At 40.9% G+C, this 16,140-nt stretch overlaps 1 protein-coding gene across 2 annotated transcripts in view; it reads left to right on the top strand.

Moving 5' to 3' along the window:
* Positions 1-10,454, top strand: part of LOC149319206 (ankyrin repeat domain-containing protein 10-like) — a 39,423-nt gene extending 28,969 nt beyond the window's left edge. The window contains exons 5-6 of one of the 2 annotated variants that reach the window (XM_089511274.1): positions 5,257-5,352; positions 8,917-10,454. In XM_089511274.1, coding sequence (XP_089367400.1) covers positions 5,257-5,352; positions 8,917-9,374 — 554 coding nt within the window. In that variant the 3' untranslated portion in view covers positions 9,375-10,454. The remainder of the gene's footprint in view (positions 1-5,256; positions 5,353-8,916) is intronic. The other variant, XM_089511275.1, reaches the window with a different exon arrangement.
* Positions 10,455-16,140: the final 5,686 nt, after the last annotated feature.

Genomic DNA, 16,140 nt, shown 5'->3' with positions numbered 1-16,140 from the left:
GTAGCCCCCCCTTGTGTACTGAGCATGCCCAAGTCCGTCACTGTCACTCTACCTTCAGTTCTCTTTTGTCCACTGCAAGAGAAATTTCATCTAAAGGTTTTTTGTTGGGAGTAGTCTTTATCTGTTGCTTACCATGTGGCCACCAAGGACCCGTTGCCTTGGTGCCAGTCTCCTCGCTACCAAAAATGCTGAAGGTTTCGAAGAAAGGACCTTTGACAACACCATCCCGACATCTTCGGTTCCAACAACATCTTCGACCTCGACGACTTCTTTGGAGGTTTCTACCACTACTGTTCAAGGCCTCGTTATGGAGCCCACTCCACCTGTGTTGGCCCCTACCATCTCTTCTCCCTCAACTCACGAAGTTCCATCAGTTTCCCAGCCTCTCCCAAACCTCAGGTTCTGAAGGCAAAAAAAAGCAGCCTGCAGCTCCTAGAGATGGTTCTGATACATCAGACTCTATGAAGCATAAAGAGAGAAAGAAGCATAAACATGCTAAATCCTCGGGATTGGCTCCTACAATCACCTCAGAACCTTCAGACGACCATTTCTATGCCCCTTTCGGTCCACGCTGCGGGCTTGATGCCAGGCATGCTAACAACATCGGTACCGACCATGGCCTTGCTATCATCATCTGGGACCACTTTGCCAGTATTGACTGACATCGATCCCCTTTTCCTCCTCCACCAGGAAAATCTCTGCCATCCCAGATCTTGGCTTCACCTTCATGGGCTTATCAGCTGTCTTTTTCCCCACTGCCTCCGCCATCCCAGCGCATGTCACCAATCAGATTGCATCATTCTCCAGCGATATATGCTGACTATTTGGATTTGTCCCGTTCCTCCTCAAGGCTATACTACTACAGCTTGGATTCTCCCTACACCTCGACATCATACATGGAACACTACAGAACAGAAGATTATTGAAGGGAGAGGCCATCTCCTTCCTACTGTGACTGATAGCATTGCAGAGAACTCTCCTACCGCTCTCCATATCCAGTCATGATCCCACTCTCCATTTTGGTACCAATCTTTTTGGTCCAATCATTATTACAGGTCAAAAACCCCTCCATCACCTTTCCTCTGTCCAGAATCTTGGGAAGCTAAGGTCCTTTCTCCCCCTAATCTCTCTTTGGGATAGGATGGCTGTGTTCATCCCAAGCCTCCCTGAGGACCAGAAAGCTGCTGCTTTAGCCTTCTATAATGAAGCCTTATCTCTGGTTAACCAACAGATCCACTCTGCGAGACATTCCGTCGACTGGACTTCTAAGGTGATTTCAGGAGCAGTTGCCCTGCATTGGCCCCATACAGACAGGCCAAAATAAAGCTGCTTCGAGTCACTTTGGAGGTATGCTGTTTAAGTGATGCATGCGTCCTAAGAGTCCGGAAGCCACATCAAAGCCACAATCCACTCCTAAGGACTGGAGTGCAGCTTTGGTGCAGCTTCTGGACTCTTAGTACGCATGCATCATTGAAACAACATACTTCCAAAGTGACCCGAAACAGCTTTATTTTGGTCTGTCTGTATGGGGCCATTGTTATGCATAGCTCAGGTTTACCAGCCTTACTGACAAAGCATGACGACGTGTGGAAGACCTTCCCTTTGAGCATAAGGGCCTTTTCAACTCTAAAATGGATGGATTTTTGGATCATCTTTGCAAAGCACGCCTGACTGGAAAGAAACTGGGCGTTTCAGGCCACAGACAACAATATCGTCCTCTGTATCTTCCCTGGTACCCCAGGTCTGCTTCTTCAGTGTTCTCTAGGGCCCGTTCTACCCCTTCCTCTCAATTTCATGGCACTTCCCAGCCATCCACTTCCTTTTCAAGACGACCTTTCTGGCAACAGAGGTACCAGCAGCAACAGTAGCAGCAGCCCTCCAAGAAGTCATCTTCATGGAAGTCTCGGTTTTGACCTCTCAATAAGGACGTCACCCAAACTCCAGGCAGTCTTTTCTATTCCATTTTGACTACTAATATCCAAATTTTCCCGCTTCTACAACATCTGGCAGAAGATCACCACAGATGCCTGGGGCTTGACCATCATTCACCTTGGTTATGCCATCAAGTTTTCAAATACTTCATTTGGCATTTTTCATTCCACTCCATCTTCTCCAACTCTAAAAGAGGAAGTTAGCTCTCTTCTTGACAAAGGTGCCATCCAACGCATTTTGGACAGGTGCTGACTGGATGATTATTTCTCCAGATACTTCATGGCCCCTAAAAAGGACAGAGGCCTCTACCCTATCGACCTCACAGGAGTCACCCGTTACATCACTCCACACAAGTTCAAGATGGTGACTCTTCAGTCCATCCTGCTCTTACTTCGTCAAGCAGACTGGTTTGTGTCTATCGGCCTGAAAGAAACTTATTTCCACATTGCAATTTGGCCCCAACATTTAAAGTATCTTTGCTTTGCCATCAATGGAGATCTTTATCAATGTACTGTCTTACCCTTTGGCCTTTCCAGCACCCCCATGGTTTTCACAAAATGCATGACAGTGGTGATTTCGCACCATTCTGTCCAAGGTATAAAAAAAAATTCCTTACCTGGACAACTGGCTTCTGGTGTCGTCTTCTCACACTCAGCTCTTCAACAACATTCATTATACCCTGTCTCTGCTCACCAACCTCAGCCTTACTATCAATCCTTCCAAATCTGTCCTGGAGCCAGTGAGAGCGATACAGTACATAGGAGCATCTTGACTCTCATGGCTTATGCTTACCTCCCCACACGAAAGGCCGAGTCTCTTTGGATGCACATACACACCGTCCTTCATCTATTCCACCCATCAGCGACATATTCAAAGGCTCCTAGGCCTCATGGTGTCAACCACAGCTGTCACCTACTTGGCACATATAACATTCAGACCACTTCAGGATTGGTTTCTCTCTGTGTTCAGCCACCTCTCCGACTGACAATCCAAAAGACTGATCCTTCCAATGAAAGTATGAGCTTCACGCTAATGGTGGACCATTCCTTGAAATGTTTTGGGAGGAATGCCATCCCAGATGGTCACCACAGACGCATCAATGATAGTCTGGGGAGCTCATTACAATGGTCTTGTTCAGGGCCAGTGGACTCTGATAGAGTCTCAGATGCACATCAATGTTCTGGAACTCCTGGCTATCATCAAGGCCTTCAGGGCTTTAAGAACCACCTCCACCACAAGGTGGTTCAAGTTGTGACTGACAATATGACCACTGTCTGATACATAAAGCAAGGTGGCACTCACTCTCAAACCCTTCTCAGCCTTCCTCGGCGGCTGTGGAGGTGGTGCACATTCGCTCCATCAACTCTGTTGCAATCCATCTGGTAGGAAAAGACAGTGTCTTGACAGACTCCCTGAGTCATGACAGAGCTCTTCATCATGAGTGTACCCTATCACCCAGGGCATTCATGTTGATCACATCACACTGGGGGACCCCACAGGTGGATCTCTTCACCTCTCCAGAGAACATGCAATGCACACGCTTCTGCACTTGAGCAAGCAAGGGTCAGAACTCCCTAGGAGATGCCTTCCTCCACAAGTGGTCAACACATTTTCTCTACGCCTTCCCCCCTCTTCCACTGGTGATGAAATTATTGGTCAAGCTGTTGGAGGAGAGGTTGAACGCTATACTTGTGGCTCCATTTGTCTGATCCTGTACTCTCTAAGGGCTGATATTTCCATCTCCCAGGCTGGCTGGATCTCCTCTCCCACTCCAACAGTGAAGTCTTCCACCCAAATGTCTGCAGCCTCCACCTAATGACCAGAGGATTCAGCAGTGACTCTCCTGGCCTTCTAAGGGTCTTATCAGTTTCGCATAAGAACTCCACCAAACGGTCGTACTTTGCTGAAGCTCATTCAGAGCTTTCTTCACCTGTCCAACTCTCCACAGCCTTATACTTTCTTCTTCAGCTCAGAAATGAAGGACTGGCTTTCTCATCTCTTAAGGTTTATCTCTCCGCCATCGTGGCCTACCAACCTCCTGCTTTATCCTCCGCTAAACTCTTCACCTCTGCTGTGGTCAAGAGGTTTTTCAAAGGGTTCCATCATCTCTACCCTCCAATCCCTTACTAGCACTCCCCCCCCCCGGTCACTCTCCTTGGTGCTTACAAGGTCTCCCTTCAAACCTCTAGGGTCAGCCTCCCTCAAGCTCTCCTTCAAGGTAGCATTTATGGCCGCTATCATCTCAGCTAGACAATCCTCAGAACTCACTGCCTTACGCTCGGATGAGCCTTATCTGGTATTTCACAGGGACAAAGCCGTCCTCAGACCAGACATCTACCAACAAATTTTTGTTTGTTATGGTGGACTTAAGAAAGGCCACCCTGTTTCTTTACAAAGGTTTGCAAAGTGGATTGCCCAGACTGTTGGGATGCCAGTTTGGGCTGTGCTGTTCTTTCATCTATTCTATAGTGACCTGACCTCCTTTCGTAGGTAAGCTTTTTAGTCACCCTAATGTGTGAGGCACAGAGACCACGACAGAGAAGAACAGGTTACTTACCTGTAACTGTGGTTCTCTGAGTGGTGATCTGTGCCCTCACACATACACACCCTACTTCCCCTCTTTCAGGTCTCTGTATTTTTTTTTTTTTTTTTGCGATAGAGTCAAATGGAAGGTGGAGCTAGATTGGCAGGCTTTGGCATGCTCAGTACATGAGAGTGGGTGGGGCTACCTGCTAATCTGCTCAGCTTTTGAACTTCCGAGTAGAGTCACTGCGGAGGCGCAAAAACCCTAATGTCTGCAAGATGACCACTTGGAGAACCACAGCTACAGGTAAGCAACCCGTTCTTTGTGGATATTTTCAGTTCACTTATGTTCTTGCCTGCTTTCTTGCTGTAATTAAAAACTATGACCCTTGGCTGCTGTTATTGTGCTCCTTTTTAAGTTAGCATTAAGTCTTTCTGAATTCATAAAGATAACTTGTTGAATTCAGTATGTGGAGAGATCTTGTAGCACCTTTGAGACAAAAGAAAGAAATCAGCAGCATGAGTTTTCATAGACTTAAGTCTACTTCCTCAGATGAAAATGTTGGAAAAGAACTAATCTCTATGAAAATGAAGACTTGAAATGACTTTAGGGAAAGTATGCAAGGCATGCTAAATTCTAGTTTGGTTGCAAGCCTGTAATGTTTCAGAGCATTTCATTGTCAGTTCAGTCTTTAATTGGGATCATTTTCAACCATGCCAAATGCAGCAGTGCCTGGGTTCGAGAGAGAAGGAAAGTATCTATATGTGAAATACTCACCACCTGAATTTTTTTTTAAACAGGTCAGAGTTTGGATGATTTAATACCAATGACAAATGGAGGAAGTGAAGAAGATGCTGACAATATGCATGTTGATAGAGAGTTTTCTGTTATATCAGGTGGGAGTGGACAGTTTCCTGTTAACTACAACAACATTCAAATGGTTGAAGATACTAAACTGAAGAGTGGTTCTGTTGGACCCAGAGAAATTGAAATTTACACAGTTTCTGCCATGCAAACTCCTTGTCGTTGCAAGAGTCAATATGCATTTTATCTCTAACTTTATTTTATTGCACATGTCCCAAAACTATTGTATTGCTAAAACACCTAATGGCATTTTAACTAGCAAAACTATCAGTTTTGTGGAATGTGCTGTGAGGTAGAAGGAAAAACCTAATTACAGATCTAAATATATTACTAGGGGCTGTTGCAGTTCAGTTAAAGATCTGTGTGTGCCTTGATCATACTTGCTTCTTGAACGAATATTCATAGTTGGATTAATGCAACAATTGTTTAAATTATTGAAAACTAATAGCATTGCCCAATCAGTGTGTAGTATTGCAAATTTAGCTTTGCAGATGCTAACTAAAATTGTCCCAAAGCTAGCTGGTTTGTTTTGAAATAATATATCTTTATTAAACTGTTCAGCCAAATTAATACTGAATTCCTGGTTGCAATTTTCAACTATTATTCAGAACCTTAAGGAAATGTGATCCATGTCCACGTAAAGCACAGTCTTTCACAGTCATCTCCATTTCAAGCTTTGCTAAATACACTCGAGGACACTGTTGGCCCATAAGGCTGCAATCACACCAGGGGATTTTAAAAAAACATTAGTGTCTCCAGTTTTCATTATGGCCACAACATGTAGGAAGGGGAGATTTGAGACACAGTCATTAAGCAGTGAAAGGAGCTTGCTACATACAAGGTATTGCTTGTGCAGAGCAGTCTCACTATCCATTGAAATGAATGGAAAAGAGTGAATAGAATCAGTACAAAGTTCATTATTTGGATGTTCTAAATCTTCAAATTCTGTTTTTAGAGGAAATATTTCTTATTTATGTTGTAGAAAAACATTAATCAGATAAGAAGCTAAAGTCATTGCTGTCTGATCTTAATGATATTTTAATAATATTTTTTTTAAAAAAATGAGAGAACTAATTATAATATTTTGTATCATGTTGCCTTACTAATTTCAACATAAGTATAATCACTGGAACTGTTCTCTCACATTAGTAAGAATCTTACACAAAGTTTAATAAGGTAGTAGTTGCTTCCTTACGATTTGCTTGCTGGGCAACTAAAAATATCAACTAACCCAGCACTTTTATATTTCTTTGAGGTTTTACCACTTCGTACAGAAGAATAAGCCAGGATTCCAGACTCCTGGCTGATTGTGAACGAACTGCGTTTTTGTGCATGCAGCCTCTTTGCTCATGCTTGGCTTCTACTACAGTGGACCCTCCCCTTACATGGGGGGATCCGTTTTGGATCCCCCACGTAAGGGGAAATCCGTGTATGCTCACACACCATTAAAAAAAATGGAGAGCATGTTAGCAGCTCGGGACAGCTTGCGCATCCCCGTGGTGCATGTGCCATTACTTTAATGAGTGTGTGGCTTCCATATACAGTAAGCTGGAAGCCTCATATAGTCTGCCCACGTATGACACAGGTGCACTGTACTTACATGAGCTTCTAAATTAGCCAGGAATTAAATAGTTATTGTGTTACTTGAACAAGGATACTGGCTTGTCTATCCCTTTACAATCTAGTTGTCATAAACCAAGAGCAATTATGTACTACAAATCATAGCCTGTAAAGAATGGAGCTAGCAAGTTTTTCCAGTTCAATTTCTGTTTAATTTAATGGCTGGCAGGAGGAACAAATGGACTGTGTGCACCAGGGTGAAACTCATTCATAATAAACCAGAATTTTCCAGAATCTTGGCTTAATATTCTATGCAAATGTGGCTAACATCTGTAAGCACATTAGGATAAAATATTGGCATATTAAATTATTTGAATATCTTTCCCACTTTTCTAATACAGTGAGGCCTTGCTATTTGCAGGCTTGCCATTCATGGATTTAAGCATCCACAGACACTAAGCCCTGTTGTTCCCAATGGCAGCGTGTGCAATGCGGCTGTGCATATGCCACTAAGGAGAATGGGACTTGAGGTCCTGTATTTTTCTGTATTCCCCACAGATACAAAGGTCCAACTGCATGTGAAATAGTAGAGGAATGGGTTGGTTATAATGTGGCAAAGTAATGCTGAACTGAGTTGTGAAGTATATAGATGTAATGATTGTTTGCAAAACATGATAAGCTGGGAAGCCATCTGTATATTAAGAGCAGCATGCCATTGAGCACTGACCAAGTGGAAATGGCTAGAATAGAGCGCTCGTTGTTTACCATGTTGTGCAAATCAGATGACGCTGTTACCCTGATTTGTTTCTCTTAAAAACCAGAAACAGAATTCACACACTTAAACTGGTGATTCATTCATACTATTTTAAAGAGATAAACCTAAACAGTAGCAATGTCAGGATTCACAAGATGTGATAAATCATGGATTAAGGCTGCTGGTTCGTTTAACTCCTCTTTCTGCAAGTAGATTTCTGGTTTATTGTGTCATGCAACAACATACAGCATGCATGTACTCTAAAGTTCAAAGAAACCTAGAAACCGTGTAAAATATTCAATTACCAAAAAATTCAGTGCAAGGTAGACTATTGCAATTGCTGTAATCAAGAGCTCTACTTTAGATCCTGCTATTAATTTTAGTCTCATTATATATACTGTACATATACAGTTTTATTTTTAAAAATTGTTTATGGAAATTTTTAATTATTGTACTAATTTCTACACCTAAAACAAGACCAATGGGTTTTTCTACAACACAAGGTACATGTTATATGTACTTATAAGAGTTTAGCAAATGGACAGTATATATTGATTTTTTTTTCTTTAAAGAATAGAATGGATTTATTATGCTCTATATTTTAAATAAAAGTTGATTTAAAATACTGATCACAAGACATGGTACATAATCATTCTTAATTAGCATAAGGCTTTTTGTAATCCTGCTTACTGTATGCTCAACTAAAACTTAATATGGCAAATTAATATTCACATAATTCACAATACTTTGAAGTCACAAATTTAGTTCACTTTGTGTTTAGTCAAGATACTACAAGTTTTATTTATCTTAATTTAGAAATGCATTTAGCATTTTCTGTTTCCAAAATATTGCTTGCAGTTTTTAACTGGCCAGTTCGCACTAGCCATTTCTGTTAAAAATAAAGGTCCAAGCCATTCCTACATATCCTTCCTTAACATAAACACCTACTGTGTTCAGTGGAGCTTTTCCTTGAACAAGTTTTTATAGAATTGTGTCCTTAACACATTAACCATTTTTAGCATCTTTTGCTGGAATAATGGTATATGCATTTAAATTAGGCTTTCATATACCAGTCTGATATAACTCATTTCTCAGCCTTTGTTAAACAGAAAGAGCTCTGTTTTGTTTTAAGTATATAAGCAAATTAATTTAGACCTATGTTTTGGGTCTGGACTGGGACAGGTTTGCTTTGACAAATTTATTAAAAAAAAATTGTAGAATAGTAGATGGCTTTTTTTCCCCTTGAGTCAATTTGTGGTGACAGGTCTATTTCTTAATGCAGATATGAACTGCAGTAACACCATATTGAATGCATTGGCAAATGGACATACCATCAGTGGACATTTGGACTTCACTTCCCCAGCTCAGCTCAATGGATTGAGTGCCAGGCGTGAAGAATGCCTAACATTGATAGTACCTAATGCACTAGCCTCTGCTCATAAGCATGCCATCAATGTTGGCAATAATGTTGAGGAACCAGAAAAGGTTCTGAATGCTGCTTCTGATATGTGTGGTTCTTTGCATCTAAATGGAAGCCCAAGTAGCCTTGTGTCAAACAGGCCCTCGTGGGTGGATGACTTTGGAGATACATTGCACTATGGACATTACCATGGTTTTGGGGATACTGCTGAAAGTTTTCCTGAACTTAACAGTGTTGTTGAGCATTCCAATTCTGTTAAAGTTGCACAGAAATATGAAAATACTGTCTTGGGTACAATGTATCTTTATCATGGTTCCTAAGTTGTCAATACCACATTTTTGTGGATGTCATACATATTTTGAAAAGTAATACTTAAGAAGTTAATGGGGTGGGGGTGGGAATATCATCTGAAGGATACAACAAGTGATTTTTTTTTACACATTGTTTAAAAGACTTTGATGCTTGACAGCCTTATGCTTCTAATTTTGCATGCACAGGACTCATTAGATTTATGAATAGGTGCTTTTACAATGGATTGTTCTTTTTTTAATGACAAGTTCTAGTTTTTTACTTTTTTATTTCTAAGCTATAAGCACTGTACTATAAAACTTGGTGTTCACTTTCAGTAAGCTGTTCTGAACCTAAACTCTGTAGAGCAAAGTTCAAGTTTTTATATTAGTACAGTGCAAATTCTCTGGTTTAAGACTTTCTGTTGAGACTATGGTAAGCAATATCAGTGCCAGCTATGACTATGCAAAGAGTGGGTGGTGACAGTAAAAACATCTGACATAATCTGTTTGATATTAACAAATTAACTGCTTAAAATAGTGTTTAGATGCTTCAAGCCACTTCATACCATGTGGTTCATTAGAAGAAACTGGGACTCTTTTCCTTTTGTTTCATTGGGAATATGCATGATATTTTACCATAGCTCACAGACAGAATAGCATGTTGACACTGTTCTACTGTGTATGTGAATTACAAAAAAACTGTTGAAATGTCTGGTCAATATATTTCACCTTTGTTTTACTATATGCATATATTTTGATGGTTTTTTTCTCCATATTTTTAAAGAGAAACACATTGCTTTAAGCTGTTGAAATGTTGTGAATTTCCAGCCTAGTTGCAGTGGCTGTATTATTTTATTTTTAAGCCAAATTTGATGGAAATATATTGTTTGAAGGTTGAATACATTGTTTATATATGCAGAATATCTACATGTTCACTGCAAAACTTTGTAACATTATTACTTTTGTGAATTTTGGTAAAATTAAGATGGATGAAGAAAGTGTTAAACTATAAGATGATGATCTGTTTAAACTGTGCTTGTATGTTTTTGTTTCAAAAGGGACCTTTACAATTGAATTTAAAAAATAAACTCCATCTTGCATTATACAGCAGTATCTTTGTATAGCATCAATATTTATCTTTATTATTTGGCTCCTAAACCCAAAAGTATAGTTTCAAAAAATACATTATAAATAATAAATGAGGTAGTCGCTGTCTTCTCACTATACGTCTTAGTATCTATCACTGAGAGTGTCTTTCACTACTCTGTGCCGTTCTACAATCTACATGGTTACCATCATTGCCACAAAACCAGGGTATGCTAATTCTTGATCTTGCTCACTTGACTATTTAATAGGATCATACATTTCTACTTCCCAAATTTCTCTATTCACATAACCAGTTATGTAATTTAGAATTGGCATCAATATCTAGTGCAGGGGTAGGCAACCTGCGGCCCGCGGGCTGGATGTGGCCCGGCGAGGCCTTGGGACCGGCCCCAGCCCGGTCCTGCCGCCAATTGCCGCCAGGGCCTTTGGGGGCCAATTGTCTATAGAAGCCTCAGAAACATGCATTTATATTAACATTTTTTAAAAAATCCACAAATTTTTTCACATGTCCTCCAATTTTTAAACAAAGTGTCCTCCATTAGAAAATTTTGTCCTACATTTGTCCCGGTTTAGTTATATATTTAATTTTTTTTACAATCATTTAATTATTATTTTTTTACTTCGGCCCCCCCAGTTGTCTGAGGGACAGCAACCCGGCCCCCGGCTCAAAAAGGTTGCCTACCCCTGATCTAGTGATACCTTAAAGAAGGAAAAGCTACAAATTTAGATACCAAAAAAGGGACACGTGTTTGTTCTCAGAGAAAAAAAGGGTGCCAAATGGATAAAGACCCAGGGCCTAAATCCACTCTTGACTGTGTTGCGTCAAATCTCATGGTGAGAAACGGATAAAAATAAAACTGATTAATTGGCCGCTTCCCAGAGTCACTGATCAAGAGTCAGAATCTGTATTGAAAATGAATTTAATTTTTCCAAATGGCAGTGAAACAGAGGGGTTAGTGGTACTGGAACAACAACAAGCCAAAATGAATAAAAGAACAGATAAGCCAAAACAGATGGTAAGACCTAAGGAAAAGGGGGAGGAACTGCTTAGGAAGAATTTTAAAAATGGAATTAGTTATTCAAAGAGATACCAGATCAATTTAAACAGGATGGAATGGCAAAGAACTCACCAGTGGCCACTTCGGTCTGCCATGATGGGAGGGCATACTCTGAACATGAGGGTGTAGTTTTGGTTGGGCAAGCCATTAACTATTCAGAAAGACAGGAGAGCACTGAAAAGATGATGTGCAGCTCCCTGGGCAATCAAATCTCATGGAATTAACCATGTATTTCTTTGCAAATTCCCATCCTGCAAATGCACAGACTGAGTTCTGCTCCTACTTACAAATACTAATGTCAAATGCTCTATTTGCAGTTCCACAGATATAGATAACAGTAGCAACACTTGTAGACTTTCCAACAGCCCTGAAGAAAAATAGCAGGACAACAGCAGCTTAATGTGCATCAGTCACAGGGTGCAGGCATGTCTGAAATACAAAAAAATAATTAAGGACTGGCAAATAACAGAAAGACTCTAAGCTAATATGAATTTATAACTGACAGGTTTTCAAAAGTCCACAGATGAACAAAATAATCAGCATTTCACACTAATTTAAATACTAATAATTGAGACTTAATGGCTTTTTAAAACATTTTTTCACAGCAGGGAGCAATAGAAGTTTAATGAGTTCAGTACAATTACATAATTTAGCCACACATACGGCAACTGATTTTGAAAGTCATCATGATCAAATTCAATCTCAAAATACAGTTGGACTTCAGTAATCATGGGGATCCATTCTGCCGCCCCTTGCAGATAGGAAAATCCCTATATGCTCAAGTCCCATTAAAAGTAATGGCGGCATGGCACCCATGTGCCTGCTAACACAGTTGCATGCACGCTATACCATTAACTAAAACGGAGCCTTGCTGTCCGCAGATGGTTCAATTTGCGGATGGTAAGTCCACCAATCAGGAGGACAAGCTGTACGCAGTCATTAGTGCAATGTAATAACGAGAAGGTTTTTTTCTCTAAAAACATTTCAAGTACAAGAATTTTTTTCCAAAAGGATTTAAATTTAGAGGAAGAACGTTTTATTTATGAAGAGGAGGATTCAAATGTCATACAGATTAATACTGAAGACGAGCAATGTTCAAACGCACAGATGTATACAGAAAGAAATTTGACAGATTATTTGAGATTCAGGATTTTAAGAATTTCCAAATATATTTTCAACATTGGGTTAAAAAATAAGAAAAAGATGGATCAGGAAGAGAAATCGCCTTTAGATTATTATTATTATTATTATTATTATTATTATTATTATTAACCTTTATTTATGAAGCGCTGTAAATTTACACAGCGCTGTACATACAATCTTTTTAATTAGACGGTTCCCTGCCCTCGGGCTTACAATCTAAAAAGACATGACACAAAAGGAGAAGGGAAAGGTGGAGGGAAAGGGTAAGAGGTCCAGCAGTTCCTCTCAACTTCTGAGGCCTGGACCAAGGCAGATGGACTGGAGGGAGGGCTTGGCTTCATAATGGATGGTTAATCATTTTCCAGGGAAAATACATACTCTCAAGTAGGATAATGCATATACAGTACATAGCAATACAGGAAATGGTTTGATAAACAGGCACCAAAAGAACATCAAATAGTAAGCGACAATTATGCAATGCCTGGGAAGGCTTCTCTGAACAGGATGGTTTTCAACTCCATTTTGAAGCTGGTTAAAGAAGTGATGGCTCTTGCTTGTGGGGGAAGAAGGTTCCAGGAGTGAGGGGCAGCAAGTGAAAAGGGGCGAATCCGGGATGGGGCAGAGGAAATCCTGGGCTGGGACAGCAGACCTTGACTACCAGAACGGAGGGCCCTGGTGGGAAGGTGAGGAGAAAAGAAGGTCTGATAAGTAAGGAGGGGCCAGTCCATGGAGGGCTTTAAATGTCGACAGCAGGAGCTTATACTGAATGCGGAAAGGGAGGGGGAGCCAGTGAAGGGATGCCAACACAGGAGAGATGTGGTCAGAGCAGTGGGTGGAAGTGATAATGCGTGCAGCTGAATCTGAACAGAGATTAAAGGATGGAGGTAAGAAAGAGGAAGCCCAGCCAGGAGGACATTACAGTAATCCAGTCGTGAGATCACTAGGGCATGGACCAGGATCTTGGCAGTAGAGGCGGAGAGATATGGTCGGATTTTGGCAATATTGTACAAAAAGAATCTACAAGCCTTGGCTGTGGTCTGGATCTGAGGGATACACGACAGAGAAGAGTCAAAGATAAAACCAAGACTGTGGGCTTGCTGGACTGGTTGAATAGAAATGTTGTCCACAGAGACAGAAAAGGAGTGTTGAAGGGTGGGCTTAGGAGGAAAGACAAGAAGCTCTGTCTCGGACATGTTGAGCTTCAAACGCCGATGGCGCATCCACTGCGAGACAGTTGTGAGGCAAGACAAAACTTGCTGTTCAAGCCTTGGAGAAAGGTCAGGGGCAGAAAGATACAGCTGGGTGTCATCGGCATACAGATGGTAGGAAAAGCCAAAAGAGCTGATGAGTTTTCCTAAGGACAGTGTGTAGAGAGAAAACAGAAGGGGACCCAGAACAGAGCCCTGGGGAACTCCAACAGATAAGGGAACAGGAGAAGAAGTCTGACCCCCTGCAACTACTGCAAAAGATTGGCCAGACAAGTAAGATCTAAACCAGTCGAGAACAGAGTCTGAGAACCCAAGGTCAGAAAGTATATTAACTAGAAGAGAGTGATCAACGGTGTCAAAGGCTGCAGACAGATCAAGAAGGATGAAAACAGAGTAAAGATTACCTTTAAAGTAATCAAACCACAACAATGTTTATTGATGCCTGAGGTCTTTAAAGACCACATGCACTGGAACAGGAAATACTAAATACTAAATTAAAGATTAAATACTAAAAAGGAAATTATAGCATTCTTGTCAGTGCCTCTGGTGGATGTCCAATATTAGCTTTAATTTTGCAATCTGCAGCCCCTAGGGAAGGTGACATAACTGAAAGAACCAAAGGAAAAGGGCAGATTCAGCAGAGAAAATCATATGAGGCAGCTGCTTTAGCAGTTAGGTCATCAGTTGCTGTTCAAATGATGTATCCTCAATACAGGACTAGATACTGAAGACATCAGCTCACATATTATGGTACTCTTTGAATAAGATTTAAAAGGTACTGCAATAAATAGCAGGTGCTGGAAATGACACAGTTGAATTTGCAGCAAGATCAATCATAACAACAATGATAGGAAGAAGATTGTTATGGCTCAAACACTGGGATGTGGACCAGAAATCTAGAGCCAACTTAGCAAATAGCCCATTTAGAGAAGGCCTTTTATTTGGGGAAAGGGCCTTAGAAAAAGTATTAGTTGAGCAGTATGCATAAAAGACAAGTGAGCCATCCATACAGAAAAAGAAATTAGACTAATGACCATTTTGTTATACTTTCTTTTCTTTTCGTGGAGGGAGAGGATTTGGGAAACAGAATTGAGAACATTTGGACAGGTTTTATTTCCAATTTAGGCCCGTTACAGACCGCCCCTTTGGGGCTGCTTGGCCCCTTTCTCCTCTGCGTTGCTGGGCACAGCCATGTAAAGGCTGCGCCCAGCGACGCAAACCCCAGAAGGAGCTCCGTTTCGGAGCTCCTTATTGCACCGCGGAAAGGGTGCTCTAGGAAAGGGTGCTCATGTCAGGAAGTGACGCCCCTTTCTAACCCTAATACGGACCCAGTCCATATTTTCAGGCCCATCTGTAACGGGCCTTAATTTTCTTTATAGTACTCAAGCACAATGACTCCTGCAGGCCAGTGCTAGATTTAAAGTAGCTGAATGGATTTGTGATGTGCAAATGTTTCAAGATGGACACTTTACAAACTATCTTGGGCCCCATTCCCACTGGGCATATAAAGCGGCGTATATTGCTGTGAGTCTGGATCGGATCAAGTTTCCGAGTCGTATTTGAATCAGGTCCATCGTTCCCATTACAAAAGGGAGCAATCAGACTTGGTTTTTCTTGACCCATGTTTTCATTCCCATTGATATTTCTCTGTTGTATTTTGACACAGAGTCATGCTGCAGGACCTAGAGATTCCTAGAAAGAAAATTGCAATCAAATATGTGAATAATCAAACCAGCAAAAGGCAAATCAGCAAATGTAGAGGCATGACAGTATTCTGATTCAGTAGCGAATACCATTCTAGCATCAAGGATATGAGAGACGACCTGGAAAGCTTTTAATAAGACTGATGTAGAGAGTTGGTTTCTATTTATCAGATTCAAATAGGAAATATTTTGGATTATCATCAGGATCACACAGAAAAAGATCTCAGACCAAACTCTTTAAAAAGACAAGTGGTGGTGTTGATAATTTTGGCACCTGGAGGTCAAATTTTCCAATCATCCTCATGTAAAAGTTTTTGAAGGGGGTTACTTTGAAAGCTCTTCCTACGGCTCACAGTTTGCCATCATGAGATGTGAATTTACTATTACATGCGCTGACAAACCTCCATTTGAGTGGCTACCTGAGACTTCTCTGAGGATTTTGTCACTAAAGGTAAAGCAATTTTGGTAACAATTACTTCAGCGAGAATGTCTCAGATGGTTTCTTTGTCTGTTAATCCAACATCGTGCAGATTTGAGGAGGACAATGTGACGCTGACTTTAAAGCCAACATTCATTC

Source organism: Sceloporus occidentalis, unplaced genomic scaffold, assembly GCF_023333645.1.
Source record: "Sceloporus occidentalis isolate IW3139 unplaced genomic scaffold, rSceOcc1.0.p SCAF_2, whole genome shotgun sequence".
NCBI lineage: Eukaryota > Metazoa > Chordata > Lepidosauria > Squamata > Phrynosomatidae > Sceloporus > Sceloporus occidentalis.
The sequence above is the reverse complement of the archived record's forward strand: the minus strand, read 5'-3'. Positions and strand labels throughout refer to the sequence as shown.